At 36.5% G+C, this 17,416-nt stretch overlaps 3 protein-coding genes across 3 annotated transcripts in view; 2 read left to right on the top strand and 1 right to left on the bottom strand.

Annotated features, from left to right (window-relative positions):
• Positions 1–657: 657 nt before the first annotated feature.
• On the bottom strand, positions 658–7,104 carry LOC126869960 (uncharacterized). The gene is made up of 3 exons (XM_050627193.1): positions 2,346–7,104; positions 2,058–2,232; positions 658–1,988 (listed from the first exon to the last, which is right to left on the bottom strand). The coding sequence occupies exons 1-3, from the start codon at positions 6,690–6,692 to the stop codon at positions 1,765–1,767; spliced, it is 4,746 nt and encodes a 1,581-aa protein (XP_050483150.1). The 5' UTR covers positions 6,693–7,104; the 3' UTR covers positions 658–1,764.
• A 114-nt stretch (positions 7,105–7,218) lies between these two features.
• Positions 7,219–12,529, top strand: LOC126869965 (TATA box-binding protein-associated factor RNA polymerase I subunit B). Its single transcript, XM_050627211.1, has 10 exons — positions 7,219–7,440; positions 7,522–7,612; positions 7,702–7,906; positions 7,977–8,127; positions 8,197–8,339; positions 8,407–8,622; positions 8,746–8,975; positions 9,139–9,331; positions 10,752–11,192; positions 11,272–12,529. Exons 1-10 carry the CDS (start codon positions 7,354–7,356, stop codon positions 12,434–12,436), a joined length of 2,922 nt encoding a protein of 973 aa, XP_050483168.1. The 5' UTR covers positions 7,219–7,353; the 3' UTR covers positions 12,437–12,529.
• An 837-nt stretch (positions 12,530–13,366) lies between these two features.
• Positions 13,367–17,416, top strand: part of LOC126869980 (protein phosphatase PP2A 55 kDa regulatory subunit) — a 45,024-nt gene continuing 40,974 nt past the window's right edge. The window contains exon 1 of the mRNA XM_050627249.1: positions 13,367–13,832. The gene's annotated coding sequence lies outside the window, so the exon portion shown is untranslated. The remainder of the gene's footprint in view (positions 13,833–17,416) is intronic.

The following is a 17,416-nucleotide window of genomic DNA, read 5'->3' as shown; positions in this document are numbered from 1 at the left end:
TTAAAAAGGATTGAACATAAAAATTCACTCGAATGTTTTATCTGTAATGATCGTTGATCAAAGACGCGAGGACTGATTTTGCAAAGATTATCGAATGTGCTGGCATTCGAATCAAAGATCGATATCTTATTGTATCGCGAATATATCGAACGAGATACGTTCCCAGTTTGAATAGGAAATCGACTACTTCGAAATCCGTGCATATTCTTATATAGAGCGACTAAGCAGCAATTGGGACAAACGAGATAATATCGTTGAGAGGTTTTTCTTTCGGCATTACTTTACTAGAACAAGGTTATTGTCGATTTTACACGGTTTTTTTCTTTCTACCTTGCTCTGCAAGCATAGCTCTTCTCGAGCGTTCATTTGTTCTCCGACGTGGAATGTCGATAATTTTGCAGATGACAAAAAAACGTGTTTCATTAGACAAATTATATGAATATAAACCGTCGTGAATAGAGGGAAACAAGACGATTTTCCAGCGACGTTTTGTTCTTTTACACGCTTTCGAGTTAGCGACCAAGGACATTGAATGAATGATAAAAAATAGAATGTTGAAAGAGAAATCAGCCGCGTTGCACACGTAGGTTTCGCATAAGAAGTTGCTGATCTTTTTTCTTAAATTTAGCACAGTATGTGTGAGATACGAGAATAAAATAACGGGAGAACTGTCCCTATATGGATTCTTTATTTTTATTAACCAAATGAGTATAATCATCATACAAAAAGGTAAAATATTGAAGATAAAAATTTAAGAGACTATATTATCTAAGTCTTACGAGCGGTAAAAAGTTGTGTACTGTAATTCAGGTACTAATAACTACTTTCATCATCTTAAAGCATTTCAGTTTGCCACGATCAGGCGATCCATTCTCAATCGTGCGCTTCCTCGACGCAGGAAGTTTTCGTTTTCGAAACATCTTACCAGTAAAATGTGAGATTCTAACGCTGTGAATTTACTATTGTTCCACGAAAATGACAATTATCGTTATTATATTATCATATTTAACATACGAGATTTAACATACGTGCAACGTTTCCTATCTATATATATATATATATAGTGACGCTCGCTTAAAGCGCAGTAAATCTGGAAATTTCCATTATAATTTTGAAAAAATAGGTAGCGATTTTAATTCAAGAATATTCCAACTACCTTGACAAGGTAACAATAATAAATTTAGCAAGAGCAATCAAGAATGACAAAGTACCTCTTGTTTGCGATCACTGTATCAATGTATCGATAGATTTAGATAACGTTGAGCTCAAAATATTGGGTAACATATTGAATTTTAATGGAACGACTGCATTAAAACGAGCAGTACTAAGTATTTTTGATATGAAAATATATTGGCAAGACAAAGTTTCTTAAATTCAATGTTAAATATAAATTGTAGGCACAAATTTGCAGAACAACGCATTATGATATCTTAATTCTTAGATCTATATCAAAAACTTCTGGATCATCTAAGTCACTATGTTATCGCTCTAATCCTCGTTACACACAAATGCCTAAATAAACTTTATGTCATAAACTTAGACGTTCATGTGTATCCTATAAAGTAAACATTAACACAATACTAGTATATATTATGCATTATTGTAAATAAAAGTAAGATTCATGGAGAGAATTCTAGAAACAAATATCTTTAATGATCCTCTCAGCCTGAAATGCGAGATAGTTTGTACGTTCTTCTATCGTCTGTTCGATCATCAGACTGCAATTGACATTTAAACTACGCACGCGCAAACATTTCTTTAACATTACATGTTGGATATAACGCTAACGCTTTGAGACAGATCTACTTGGCCCCTCAGTACTTTTTGCTGTAATTTCTTACAAAAGATTTTGGCCATAAGTTTATTACGTCGCGCTTCTTCTTGCTTCTCCTGTTGCCGTCGCTTCTGTCGCACCTCGTTCAAACGAAGATACCGTTTGCGCAACCTCTCCCTCATTTCCTCGTTGCTCATCTTTTTCTGTGCGTAAACTGAATATAAAGGTTATAAAGGCAATAAGAATGTAAACGACAAAGAAATGAAAAAATGAAAATCCTTACCTGTTGGTTTAGAAGAAGCTCTCGGTGATTTTAAAACATTCGACGTAGTCGCCATTGCCAACAACTGTATTCGTTTTTCCTTTCTTAATTGTCGCAGATGAGATATTTCCGACATGTATTGCCGACGCGTTTCTGCATTATTTACAAAATCCGCTTTATTCTTACACAAATAATCCTAAAATCGATAAAACATTGTTATATATAATTATGTGATTTTATTATTTGCATTACATTGACTGAAATATTGTCCACATGTTGCAGGACACCCTATATATAGCGCCCACTTACCTGTAAAGTACATTTTTGCGGAGAATTTTTCTTCGAGCTAACTTTTTTAATCATGTTGCAAACACAGCCATCCGTTTTCACTTCGTTAACAGTATAATTCGATAATGGCACTTTTAAAAACGCACCCAGATTATCATTTTTCTGGCCATTTTCCTTTGCGAACGACAATTCGTACGCAATGGCTTTTGGATACGTTTGATAACAACTACAGTTTTTGACGCTTTGATATGCCGTGCCACAGCAACGACAATATTTACAATTTATATCGGAATCACTAGTTTGATTCGCCTCGTCCACGTAATTTGGTTTTCCGTTGTTGCAGGCTCTGCCACGCAACAATTCTTCGCTATTTTTCGCTCGATTATTACAAAAACAATCTTTCTCGCAGTTGCATTTTACATTACTTTGTACTTTGTACTGTGCAGTTTCGTTAACTTGTCCATTAGTAACGCAATAAGGCCACGGTTGAGTCGAACAGTCTTCCACTTCCGCGCGAGAATAGCGAGACCCATTGTATTGAGTTCTCCCATTTGAATGGCAACTGCAGAATCCTTTCGCGTTCTGCATTTCCGGTTCGCGACTGTTCTCGCAGACACAATCGCTCGAACATCCGCACAGCTTGATGCGGCTATTTTGATTCAAACTCGATACGTATCCATTATTATTCTGATAATACTTTGAACTATATCTCATTGGTGCCCGACCTTTTTTCGAGTGGTCGTTATCGCATTCGCACACCGTTGTGCAACTACATTCTTTCGAATTCCCCTCATCTCTGTCACGTGCATGGAATATCTTCTTCTGACATTCGTCGCACTTAGGAGCATTGTTACTTTCCAATGCAATTATTGGCGATGCACACGACTGACATCCTTTGGACACTACCTTTTTAGTGTCACATTTGCAGTCACACGACTTTGACCTCGAGGCGTTTATTTGATTCTTCGTTTCTTTTTGCTTAAGTGAACTCGTCTGGACTTCCTTGTTCGCACAATGATGCATTACCTCAGACGAGGAGTTACTATTCATCTGATCAGACAATCCCTGTGAGCCAACTGGACTCTCCTCTCGAAAGTTTTCTATATTCGTATGCACTTTCTGGACGCTGCTCGATCGATCCTTCTGCTCCTGTAAACATTGCATGCAAGTGGTAACTACATTTTGAATGGCGTGATACTTTAAGCATTGATTCGCTTGTTCGTTGCATTTGTGATTGTTTTGGAAGTGCAGCGCACTATGCGCCGAACACTGGACATAATGCACGATTTCTGACTGCACCATAGCAGAAGCTGTAGATATTTCTTGAGAGACAGTTTGCATCCCAGTACTGACTAACTTAATTCTGGAATTGTGTAGATTAGAGGCAGACACGATCTCACCGCCAGTCTTCGAGAGGGCACTGGTAATGTTAGTCGCAGTTTGTGCGCAACTGTTTCGCTTTTTAATACGTTGGATAATACTATTTGATCTACTGGAAAGTTGACACGTTGCTAAATTGCAATGAGATGACCATGGCTCTTCCACTGAATCGGCTTGTGTATCTGATCCGTTCCTTTGCAAATAATCCTTACCATTAGGTAAATCATGTACATGCGTCAGCGACTCCATCGGTTTCCTTTTGCAGTTTCCTGACCTCGATTTCTTTGGAGACGTTCGTGATCTTTCTGGCCTTCGCGACTCTTCTAACAATTTCTTCAAATTACATAAATGACTGATTTCATTCGTGATCCAAATCAATTGATTTCTTTTCTCCATCTCGGCATAGCTAACCAATTTCGAGTCTCCGGAGTCAGAACTGCCGCACTTTTTAAGTTCGAATTGTCTTTCTGAAAATGTAGTGAGCAATCTCCAATCGTCACGTTCTCCTGCATTGCTTGAACGAACGATGGGTCTTCTGTTGTTCACAACCGCGTCCAACAACATTCGGTTATGATCAGGAGGAGTAGCCGTCGTCGTCGTCGTCGTCGTCGTCGCCGTTGTCGTCATCGTCGAATCTCTCTGAGAAATTTTACATCTTTCTTTTGTACAAAATATATCTTGCATTTTGTTGCCTTTGCGATTTCTTTGAGGTAAAAAGCATTCAGAGCTTTCGCTCTTGTCTGGATCGGTAATAGTATCGTTGCTCCGATGACAATCGTCAGATCTAAGACCCATCCTCGCTTTTCGTCCGTCAGTTTCTGTTCTGTCCGTATTCTTATCTATTTTATCACTGCTACTTTCTAACGTAATATCTTTCGTAATGCCTCTTCCATTCCTCATGGGTTTTCTTTGCGTTATTTCCTTCTGCAAATTCCAGTTACCTGAAGAATCGCTGGTATTATGCTTTTTCGTTAAAGCCTGGAGTATTTCCCTACCGTACACTCTGCTCCTAGCATCGTCAGGATTCCATGGAACATTGTCTTCTAGATTATGTTCGATTTTGTCGTCTGTATATTTGGCAGTGATCAATCTCTTGACTACATGATGTATCAGTCTTTTCTTAACTTCCTTGTCGCATTTATTCGCATCGACGAGACTTTTTAATATATTTACGCTCCGTTCTAGATCCTTCACCAAGCTATTCGACTCTCCCCATAGCTTCTCGTTAATACTGGAGCTGGTATTAGGTAGAGTAGAATGAGACCTTCCGGTCTCCGAAGATGAGATATGGCTACCGCTTCCATTAGGAACGTTCTCGTATACGTGACCAGGGAAATACTCGAAACTATTTGCTCTGCCAGTTATATTCCCTACACCGTCAGGCTGAGGCGTATGCCTCGCAGAACCATTCTGAGATGGTTCCGAATTACTGTATCGCGGCTTTACTTTCTTACTACGCTCGTTTACTCCAACATCTTGTGTTTCATTGGCTTCATGCTTCCTCCAATTCTGAACTTTGTACGTTCCCTTTGGATTCTTTAACATTAATGTCGAATCCTTCTGCAAACTAGTTCCTCTCTTTGGTAACGGCGGCTTCTCTTCATCGAGAACCGAGACTTGCACGCCAACGGATTCTTGAGTATAAGTGCATAGACTCGTCTGTATAAGTTTATCACAAGTGGAAGGTTTATTTACAATAGTCGCGATAGAGGATGAAGAGTTAAAAATTAGTGGCAACGCGGCTCTGCTCTTATCCCTAGCGTACAAATTCAACTCGCTTTGACTTCGTTTCAACGGTAATTTAGAGGCTGGTATAATTAACGTATTCATGGATGTGCTCTTTTTTAAAGGCGACGTGAGAGGGCATATATTTTCTTTGTTCGTATTTTGTTTGCTTGTTAGCTTTCTTATCTCACCTGTGGGTTTTACAAGAGGGACCTTGGATACAAACGTTGATTTTGGAGTATCATAGTTGTGCTCCTTTTTTGAATAATGCACAAAAGCATCTTGCTGCTTGAGATCCTTAGGAAGAGATTTTTCATTGGACTTTATATCGTTTCCCGTTATTATACCTGGCAAATGATTCTTAACAATCGGAGTAATTTCAATCTCACTTTCTGATCCTGAAGCATCTCCCAGATTTAATGGTGTGGAATTAGCATTGGGAACCATAGAAGTGGTTGAATTTTTTTGAACTCCCACGAGCTTCCCAGAAATTCCCGACTCCGTAGTACCTTCTGGATCCAATCTTAAAGCGGCAGAACAACCTCTAGCTAAAGCCATGCGTTCTATTGTACTTAATTTCTTATCATTTTGTTTACTGGGTACTAGATTAAAATAACCAACATCTGCTCCACTATCCCATTCGAGTGGCTTATGGGAAGCAATACTAGAAGTTGGAGAAGATATTTTCCTTTCTATGCTTTCTGTTAAAATCTCCTGATTTTCATTTTTTTCTTCTAGAATTGCCTCTGATGTAACATGTTTTAAATCAGACGATGGAGATTCTGGATTTGACAATGGTTGAGCATATCTAGATGATGACTCTGCGTTCGAGGATTGGCCAATAAGGGGTGGTCTCACCCATCTTCTTCTCTCTCTGGGCACACAAGTCTTTAAATTATACTCCTCTCCTATACAATCTTGTCTGTTAGCCTCTACTTTAGGATTTACTTCGTATATACTATAGTAACATTTATTTGCTTCTGGTGATGTACTAGACGTAGGCAACGAAAAATATTGATCCAAATTTGTATTTTGAGAATACTTGTGGTAATATTCCATTACCTGAGATGAAAGACTTTTGCTTGTTGGACCCAGTTTGATCTTTGGCTGCGGTGCCACAACCTGCAGAGAATGCCATGGTGTAGAACTTGTAGTACAGGTTGAACATTCAAGTTTTTGTATTTCTCTTAAACGCGGGAGATCTTCTGAAGCTTCGAAATCTTGCAGATGACCTTCACAGTTCGATGCAGAGTCATACTCCATAATCACAAACTATACGTGCCTTGTCATCTTTTATTCTGAGTTTAACACAGTGTCACATTTTAACAATAAACTGATCCCTTAAAGAAAGTTGTCTATAAACATTCGGAAAATTAGCCATCCTTCTTCAATTACGGCAGCACAATCTCCTTCAAGAGTACGATGCAAGATAGAGGTTAGGACGCTATTGTAAACGAATTCAATTGTGAGGCAAAATCTAGTTCTCTTGATTGTAGAAAAACTTTCTAGCACAATTCAAGAATTATGACGTGTCAGGAAAGATTATTTTTATAATCGTCACGTTATATTTACCGTGTGTAATGTTTCAATGATAACAAAGTTTTATAACAAACACTTCGATTATTGTTTACATTTCTCTGAAAACTTAACCGTAAATTAGCGGTAATATTCTGCGTTGTATTCCCGCTACAGGGTACAATTCACATGTATCTTCAATGTATCATTCGTTCAAACTACACCAATCGCAATTCAGAACGAAAGATTATGATCGGTCACGTGAGTACTCGCTGTAAAGTTAAGTTCCTCTGTTAATGAGAAAGTACGAGGTGAGATGTAAAGCGTGCTCGTGTCGCATAACCTCATAGTATACCTAAATGCAACAAACAGCAGAAGACAGAACTCCCGTTAGGAGTACATAAAGAAAATGCAAAAGTGCAAAATTTGTGGCAGTAAAGATTTTTACAAAGAAGCTGGATATTTCTTTTGTCAAACGTGTCAAACGCAAAATGAGGTAATAATATACTGTAATTTTATTCTTATCTTTTTAAACATAATTCATAATCAATAGTAATTAATTTCATTATTTCTGTAGGATATCAGAGAGGAAGTTCTTGAATTACGTATAGATAGTACGACTAGATTGCGAAAAACAAGAATTAGGCAATTAAAATCTGATATATCAGGTCTGTATCAATATTATTTTAAATATTATTCTAGGAATTTATTAATATCTTTAAATGTTAAGTATGCAATCTTTGCTTACAATTATTAGGTAATGAGGTTGGATGGACTTCATGGGAATTATACAATTTTGTTTTAATTGGTTTAACGAATGAGCTAATAGAACTTGGAGTTCCATCTGATATAAAATTGACAGTATTACAATTATGGGCAACATATTTAGGCAAACTTGAAGTAGCATTTATCTCAACTAGAAGGAAATCTATGCCCAAATTAGCTAGAAGATATAAGAAAAGGTATGTTTGAGTAAACAATTTGAATTATGTTTATGTTTATATTCAGACAAATTAATGTTTACTATAATAGGGATGCAGATATTATTTATGGCAAGGTACAATCGGAAAAAACATCCAGAAAGCGCAAAAGACATAGAAGTAATACAAATACTTCTGTTAGTGGAACTAGCATTACTGGACTTAGTGAGGGTAGTTCTATGAGAGAATTGAACAGAAACAAAGTAATTTTTATAATATTTATTAATAGAAACAAATTTATTTCATATTTCACGCAAACCACATTTTTTCAGAGACTTCTAATAGCGGCAGATTATGATAGATATCTTCAGTCTCAAAATAGTTCTGAGGGTGATGGTCTTAGTATGTTCAGTCAAAGTCAAAGTATATATAGTAGGCAATCTAGTTCTGTGAAATCATCAGAAAATGAGGGAAAGTAAGTTTCTTTAAAAAATTTGATATACATGTATTGAAATATTTCTTATACTTTTTGATTTATTTAGAGTGCAATTTAGTTCCCATGCCAAAGAAGAAGCAAGAAAAATTAAAAGATTATCAAAAAATATACCTAGATTTGAAAGAGTTCAATACAGGGCGAAACACATAAGTACTCAGTACAAAATGGGACCTAATATAATTACACCTATGCGACTATGGGCAATTATATATTTAGCTTTAAGGATCCATAATCAACCTATACAATTAGGAGATATGTTAAGGCATGTAAGAGATGTTGTTTCTTATTATCATGATATATATAGTTATTAATATATAATGATATATATAATATATATAATTAATATATAAACTGAAATTTTATTTATTAAAGAATCTTTTCTTAGATATGGAAGAGAAGGACACTTGTCTTACTACAAATTGGATCATTTATTACCACCAGAACTGAATTTAACAGCAAATGAAAGAAGCTTCTTAACACAGAATGTTGAAATTACACATAAGGGCATGAGACGAATTATTGCAAGTATAGCAAAATTACTTGGTGTATGGAATATAGTTTGTCCTGATTTTCTATCTTTAGTTAACCGATATTGTCAAGAACTAGGATTGCCAAGTATGATTATATTTTATATTTTCAGTTTATTTATTTAAATTTTCAGTTTATTTATTTAAATTTTCAGTTTATTTATTTATATTTTCAGCTTGTTTATTTATATCTTTGCTTACATTCCTACTATTAACTGAATCTTATATGTGTATATCATATATGATTTTAGGGGGCATCCAATTATATACAGAAAGATTAATAGCTTTATCACCTCCTAAAATGATATTTGATGCAAAAAAGTCATGCATTCCTAACTATGAAGGTCGTGCAATGGCATTTATTATAGTAGTGCTGAAAATTTTACTTGCTCTAGATGGCGTAACTGAATATCGCATTAGTAGAATTGCAGAGAAGATCAACAGGTATGTTTGAAAAAAATGAATATCTATTATATATATTATTTTATGTTTTGAACCTCAAAGTCTGTAAATCTGTAATGTAAATAGTAAAAATGGTCAGTTTATTTGGAACAAAAATGCAACATGGAAATATTACATTATCTGATAGTGCGTTAAATAAATCGCAAAAACAAATTGGGTTCGGAGAATGTAAATGTTACGAAAGTAATACTCCGTGCATAATTGTACACGGCGGTGCGGGGGATTTTAGTGATTCTATAGTTATAGAAAAAATGACAGCTTGTAAAAAAGCCGCCATCAATGGTTATGAAAAATTAATAAATGGTGAAACTGCAGTAGATGCTGTAGAAGCTGCATTATGGTGGCTTGAATGTGATGAATTTTTTAACTGTAGTTACGGATCCGTGTTGAATGAAATAGGTGCATTTCAAATATATATCAATAATATATTAGCAAAGTTTGATTACGTAAGTGAAGATTATTAATATTCCTTATTAGGAAAAGTTCAAATGGATGCTAGCATAATGGATGGTTTCACATTTAAATGTGGATCAGTAGCGGCAGTTTCAGACATAGAACATCCTATAACACTCGCAAAATATGTTATGAACAATTTTCCAAATTCCATTTTCGTGGGTGAAGGAGCTAAAAATCTAGCAAAACATGCAGATTTAAATTGGATATCAGAAGGAAATATGGTCTCACCAGCAGCACGTATAGCTTTACATTCAGGGAAAACAGGAGAATTTAATTCGGATGTTTATAATCAAAGTTTATTGGATATCGATATGTTAACGAGTAAATTGATTACATTTTAGACCACGATAAAGAGTAGATTTTTATTTATTCATGAAATTATTATTTATAGATAGTCTTGGTACTGTTGGTTGTGTAGCGTATGACGGATATAGTGTAGCTGCTGGAACTACAACTGGAGGTTTAAATAAAAAGTTGGTAGGGAGAGTAGGAGATACTCCAATATTGGGTTGTGGTACATATGCTAATAGGAACGTAGGATGCTCCTTAACAGGACATGGAGAATCTATAATGAAACTAGGACTAGCGCGTGCAATTGTAGAAGACGTTAAATGTCATATTTCGGGCGAGGAAGCTCTGCATAAGCACTTTTCTTATATGTTAAAAAAATTTGAACAAGTCGGTGGTGGAATTGTACTTCAGTCAGATGGTCATTGGGCAACATATTTTACTTCCGAAAAAATGCCATACGCTGTAATCGAAAACGATTTAATTACATACGGGGCTAGATTATATGAAGAAAGAAGAGAAATGTATGACAAAGACGACAAAAATTGCGAGTGCAAATCTCCTTTTATAATCGTACTTTTAATGAGAATTAATACATTAAATACATTAAATTTTTTTATTGCTAATATAAATACCTCCTTTCTCTTTTGTATTTCAGCACAGCTATTGAACGCGGCTTACTCAATAATAAGCTTTTTAGTTTTCAAGAATGGCAAAAATATATTGAATGCAGAAGGACGATTTTAATGCACGCGCATTATCCAACCAAAATGAAATATTGTCCCGATGCAGATGGAATCGACGATTTATATTTAAAATTCTTAGAATTTATATCTTCTAAATCGAATAAGAATGAACGCGAAATAAAAAATTCTAAACATTATTTGCCAGAAGAAATTATTAGTGCTATGGGAAAACACATAAGTAACTTAAATATCAATGATTCATCGCCAAAGGCAATTGATATATTTCCACCATCTCTAACACCTCTTCATTCGTACTTGCAACATTTATTAGATCATCCGTTTTACGATATTCCTAATATAGCACGAAGCGATTTTTTTCTTACAAAAGTTGGGTACATGACAAAATCTGATGCGTAAGTAATTTGAGATTATTAATTCGAAATATGCTAGTTTTAACCACATTTAATTAAAATATATTGGTCTCTTTTTTAGTTTAGTAGAATTAGCAGCGAAATGTGGCATAGAGTTAGAGATAGTCGATTCGAACGTACATTTTCTCGAAAAAAATGTACCTCCATTTGAACAACCTAGAATGCCAAATATAAATGAACTAAAACAGCTCATCGACGTGCAAGATGACTTACAGGACGAAGAAGCTAAAAGCGAAAGTGTGAATGACTATTTACACGCTAAAACACCATGTAGCATTAAATTTGACACTATTAAAAATCAGTATTACGATAGTACTGTAAGTGCAATGAAAGATTCTGCAAATGTCTTTGCAGGAAATGATTTTACATTTACCGAAACTCTGCCAAACGGGAAATTAGCAATACCTGTTGATAGCGATAGTGAGAACGAAGAAGATTTAGGGAGCAATGGTTTGGATCAACGGACGCTTTTGGAAAATAAACTACGTGATAAATACAACATACATTTATCACTAGCAGAAAAAGAAGCCATTCATAAGTCGAATGGAATGAAAAAAACACATTCCAAAGAATCTAAAATTCAACTTAAGCGAAATACTAAGGGTCAGTTTATTAAGGGCAGTGCTGCGCCTATAAAAATTGAAAAGAGTGACGCCGAATTTTTTGCCGCAACAGAGAATGTAAATCTTTGCGATAATATCGACACAAGTGTCATAAATGATAAACATATAGAGGTTGGAAGTACCGAAAAAAATCAATTATTATTCCCTGAAAATATCAATCTCAGTGACATTAGTATTGATGACATAAATATAAATATTGATAATTTTGATATAAATAACTATCTTAATTTCAGCGACATTTCATTTTTTAATCAAAACGACACTCTTGCACCTGTATCAAGTAAGGAAAAAACTGTAATCAAGGAGAAAGATATATTTTTTAAACCCTTTACGGAGTACTGGATGTACGACTGCATTTTCAGCCGCGTGAAATCAAAAAATTTCGCTATATTTGAAAAATCATTACCACGAACTTTTCGTTGGCTACTAAACGAATGTGCACTTATTGTGGAAATGTCTACAGAAGATTTATACGAAGAAGTCTGTTTAATAGAAAATTATCATTCACACATTTCAAATTCTAGTACCTCTGACAGTAGTGAACGTACTAACATAGATCCAATATCTAAAAGTCAATTGAATTTTATTTTAAATAAATGGTAAAGAACTGTCGTGTGCTATATTGTAATATATTAATTATAATTTTGTACTGATAATGTTTTTTATTCACGTCGAAACAATATATTAATACTTCGATTAAGCTCCATGAAATCCTTTTATAATAGATCTACGTGGCAAAATATTTTTGTGCTGTTTTCTATTTATCTTTATGGCACTATGAATAGTGATGAGAGAGCTATAAGCTTCAAACTATGTTCAAAGCGATTCGAATTTGTTACCATGGCTCACGGAAGTATTTGAACACTCTTAGAAACATTATATATACGTATGATACAAAATATTTTGAAATCTTATTAGCATCGTAACGAGACACGACTATCGTGGTTGTATTGTTAACTTTTGAAATGAATCTGAGAATGTATATAAGAGTTACAAGATATTCAGTGGAAACATACACTTCGCAAATATCATCCAAATATTTGAACAGTCAATTTTTTACTATATTAGTTAGCCAGGATGTTTAATGGACCCATTGTTAGCACTTACCGTATAGTCTAAGACTACTACTTATGCTCTTTACTAGTTTTTCATTAAATGTGCGTTTGAAATCAATGTCATGTGGCTTCTATATATATTTTCGGATTGGTTTCAAATTTTGCTTTTATAATCACGATAGTCGTGTTTATCATTATTACAGTGCTAACGAAATTCAAAAATTTTATAACATGTATATTCAAAGAAAAATTCTGTTGTAAGTGTTCGAATATTTCTGTGAGTCACCGTATATAATATACATTCGAAGCTATTCAAAGTGTGCCAAATTCCATCACTAACTACGAACCTTTTTTCCAGTTCCTAAAAATATCTGGATTTTCTGTTTATCGACCGTGTCGGGGAACGTAGAGCCGCGTTAATAATCGGAGTCGACATTGCGGGGCGCCCCGGTCAAGCAACTGTTGCACTCGTCGAGAGGCTCGTTGGTTCCCGGTGTGTTCCTCGTCCCGAGCCGTCGCGACGGCTCGAGGGACGACGGAGCGTTTCAGTAGTAAACACCAGTTGGCGTAAGACAGTGTCGGATGGCTGTCATCGGTCAGCGGTCGCTACCACGGTACGTAGTGTGTGTACGATCAGGCGGTGATGTGTGTACGCTGTCCGCGTGTGTATCTACGCTCGTTCCTTAAGGAACAGTTCGCACGAGTGTTCGTGCATTCGAACGTGCTTGCGTGCGTGCGTACGTACAGAAACCTATTCGCCCTCGTGTTTTAGAGTGCTCGTGACAACGCGTTGTTACAATCGTGGCATTGCCCACTGCGTTCATCGAAAGTGCACGCCGTTGTTACGTTTGCACATTCAACTCGACGTTGCACCTGTTTTCTTTGGTCCTGGTGTCGTTCACCGAGGCGTCTGGTCGCCCCACCGTCCTCACTTCCTGTCTATCGTAAGTGAGCATTCAATTTCCTAGTAATCAATTGAAAATCCAAACGACCGAACAAAATTTCGTGATTTATGTTTTGGACTGTCAATTTTGTTTTATGATATTATCGTACGCATGTGGGATGTTGGTTCAGAGCTTTTTAATCAAATCTACTTGTACGTGTGAAATACATCGATCTTCTCGATGGCATACAACTGTTTTGGTAAGTGCCAAATAAGGATTGGAATTGGCATTGCATCGAAAGAGAATTATTCGCGATTGAAAGCTGCTTCCTACACCTGCTGCATGCAGTTGGGTTTTAATGGACAATCGGTAGAAGACATCTACGAATCGATCTCAATTTCTCGGATCATCGATCGCTTGAAATCGATTCGCCGATTGCGTTCGCCGCTTACAGTGCATCGTTATTTTCGTTGCATAATTATTGTCCCTTTTTTTTCCGGTGATGAAATCGATGAACCGTGCCAATGTATAGTTCTTTCGATTTCAGTCGCTCCTACACTAATTTCGGCATCGCTATATGCTCTTGCTCGATCGATTGGCAAACTTCCTTTCTTCGAGTCTATCGATATCAAGAGTTCATTCCACTGTACAAATTTCACGTAATTTCTTAATATTACTTCGAGGCTAACGCACAAAAATTCGCGAATGTTGAAGATGCGCTTGCGCATCTTATATCTTAGTTATCTGACACGCGGATAGACCTAATCTATGGCCAGAAATTATCTTCGATTTCGATTATTATGACCACCAAACGAGGTGCTCACAGACCAAATTGGTTAACCCCACTTTTTGAAATTTTTCAAATTTTAATACCAAAGCGCTTGATTGCTGCTTATCTTGTATGATTTCATCAGTTTATCGTATATAGTTTCATCAATTTTCTCTATTGTTTGCTTCGTGGAGTTAATCGATTTGACAAATGAGCGGCCCGATTATTCCATTCTATTAAAATAAGATCAACGTGTGATTTGCTTCTTAGTCAGTGGGATTTATCGAGATAAGGAGCCATTCACATTTGTCGAACGTGAACGCATCTTCACGGTCGTAAACGATAAATCGTGCAAAAGGGTGGTGCTTTCGTCCAAAATCAAACTCGAGAGTGTTCTTTGGTCCATGGTGGCAATAATTTTAATCCTGCCGCTAGGTGTGTTCTACCATCTTTCCTACGTTTCATGATATTACATTTTGGCTTAAAGAGGATGTTCCTCTGCGGAGGATTACTACATCGGTCGAGATTGCGAAAACTGTATTTGATGCCATACATCGATATTTTCTAAGAGTGCAGCCATGCATTTCTTCCGCTGACTAGTGCAGAAAAGATATATCTTTGTTCGAGAATCTCGCATGGTTATGATACATACATATAGAAACGAACCGAAACACGCGATCGTAATACTTCGTGCACACGTGCGAATATATGGTCACATAGAACGATACAGTTTCTTTAATCGACTAAACGGAATTTAAGTCGTTGACGTAGTATTGTTATTGAATGTCAAACCTGCTGACTCGTTAATTCAAAGTCCCTATGGATAGTATTTGCCGGTGATAGAATCAAATCGAATAAGCTTTCATAGATACGGATCAAATTCAGTATCTAATGTTCTCTTCACAGGGTTCGAATAATTATTCGCAACTGTTTTGAACGAACGCTTATCGGCGTAATGATAACGAATCATCGAACGCAGTGGACGCTTCGTGTATTAATATTAATCACGTATGAATGTTATCAAAGTATGTAAATTATTGAACTAATGGTAAACTAGTGGTCCATAGTGTTATACTTGTTTTCTTTTAGATTTTTCATATGAAATTCTAATTAAATCCATGGTATATTAAGATTAAATACACGATTGCTCGGTATTAATTGGTTTTTTTAATATTATTTCTGGAATTGATCACGATGGACTATCCGGTACGGAGGAATCTTCCTTATCTTGTTTATATTTAATTAAGAAAACACGCTGCTACGATACTGGATAATACTTACACACGCCAATCTGTTCGTCGCGCGTTAATTTTTAAAAATAAACTGCGATGTGACTTTATTTGCGACGTACCTGAACTCGCCACTAATATTCGACGATTTTCGTCATGTCTTTACGTATCAATTTATGTCGTGCAATTTATCGTTGAATACGAATACGACAGATCGAGGGCGTGCGAATGTCGTACACAGTTATTTCCTCTACGGTTTTGTTCTTCCTTCCATCTTTTCTTTTTCATCATTTCCTGGGCGTGACAACCGGTCGATTCGCAGAGCTACGCACAAAGGAAACGTTATTTTTAATTTCAATGACATTACGCAACCTATAATTTGTATCGATTTTGCCAAGGGAGAGAAAAAAGAAATTCTTCGTGTAACAAAGCATCGAATGGTTCATTGAACCGTTCCTTTCTCCGAGTGTTCGCCGAGCGATCTCGCGTCCCGGCGAACGCGTATCATCGATTACACATTGTTAAGGCGATCTACATTATGATGCCGCTCGCAGGCCATCGAGGTTGCACTTGCACTGTTGCGTGCACGCGTTTTATATTTAGTCCCCTCCCCAGCCACTTTGAAACTTTCTGCAACGTTTGGGAAACAAACAATCCGGCGGTGGGTCGCTATAAATTGCAACAACCAGCCTTCTCTACGGTATCTCTTTCGGCCGTTTCAACACCTTTTGCATCCTGTTGCACACATCCTGTTGCGGCAGGGGTGGAGGTTAATCGGAACCAGTTATCGGTGGCACATGCCGGTCAACCGCTTAACTCTTCAAGACATTGCGCTTCACAAAAGAGAAATAGTATCGCGCGAATACATCCCAACGCTCAACTATTAGCACCGATATTATCGATCTAAATAAATTTGAGTAATTGTAAATTCCTTCTTTCAAATGATAAATTCAAGAATTTTCATAAAAGACGCATAACGTGATAGCCATATACAGTGGTACGCGAATGTCGTCCAGATAGATTTCTTATCTTGAAAGCGATACTTTAAACAATTTTAACCAATATCGTACGACGTATCGTACATAGTAACGATTATTTGTTACATTGTTTTCCTTTAGTCGCCATAGTCTTCCACTCAATATCAGTTCAATTTAATTTCTAGCTTTTAAAATATAACTTATAAAGTATCCGTCTGATAACTTTTCTACACCGTTGTGAATCGACATTAATTTCTAACACTTTGATCAAATTCAAACACTGTCGCTACAAATCGACCAATGTGCCAATTCTTACAATTAAGGTGTACACGATCATGGATCGAGCTCGTAAGTGAAACCACGTCGTTCGTTATTTTGTCAGGGCTCCAGCTGCGACGATGATTGCCGATCGCTCAACGTTCCAATCGACCATTACGAAAGTAGACGGCACCGTCGTCGCGATCGTTATCGAGATATGAAACTACGAGTTTGCACGACGCTATGTTTCACATTTCGCTATCTGTGTGTTTTCTCGAGACGAAAAATTCGCGAATCGTACGAAAGCGAAACGAGATATTCCGATCTGACGTCTAGTTAAATCTTCCCGCGGTACCCATCCGGTGTATTTCCTCGTAGTTGACCTACTCCGTAAGGTTCTTCTCCGTAGAG

This window comes from Bombus huntii, chromosome 10 (genome assembly GCF_024542735.1).
Source record: "Bombus huntii isolate Logan2020A chromosome 10, iyBomHunt1.1, whole genome shotgun sequence".
Lineage (NCBI taxonomy): Eukaryota > Metazoa > Arthropoda > Insecta > Hymenoptera > Apidae > Bombus > Bombus huntii.
Note: the sequence above shows the minus strand (reverse complement) of the source record. Positions and strands in the feature narration are given on the sequence as shown.

Bases quoted from the DNA above. Each gene is read 5' to 3' on its own strand.
- LOC126869960 (XM_050627193.1), bottom strand. From the start codon at position 6,692: ATGGAGTATGACTCTGCATCGAACTGTGAAGGTCATCTGCAAGATTTC. The intron at 2,233-2,345 runs GTAAGTGGGCGC...TATCGATTTTAG, and splicing joins CGCAAAAATGTACTTTACAG to GATTATTTGTGTAAGAATAA. The intron at 1,989-2,057 runs GTAAGGATTTTC...CTTTATATTCAG, and splicing joins AGCTTCTTCTAAACCAACAG to TTTACGCACAGAAAAAGATG.
- LOC126869965 (XM_050627211.1), top strand. From the start codon at position 7,354: ATGCAAAAGTGCAAAATTTGTGGCAGTAAAGATTTTTACAAAGAAGCT. The intron at 8,128-8,196 runs GTAATTTTTATA...ACATTTTTTCAG, and splicing joins GAGAATTGAACAGAAACAAA to AGACTTCTAATAGCGGCAGA. The intron at 9,332-10,751 runs GTATGTTTGAAA...TTTGTATTTCAG, and splicing joins ATTGCAGAGAAGATCAACAG to CACAGCTATTGAACGCGGCT.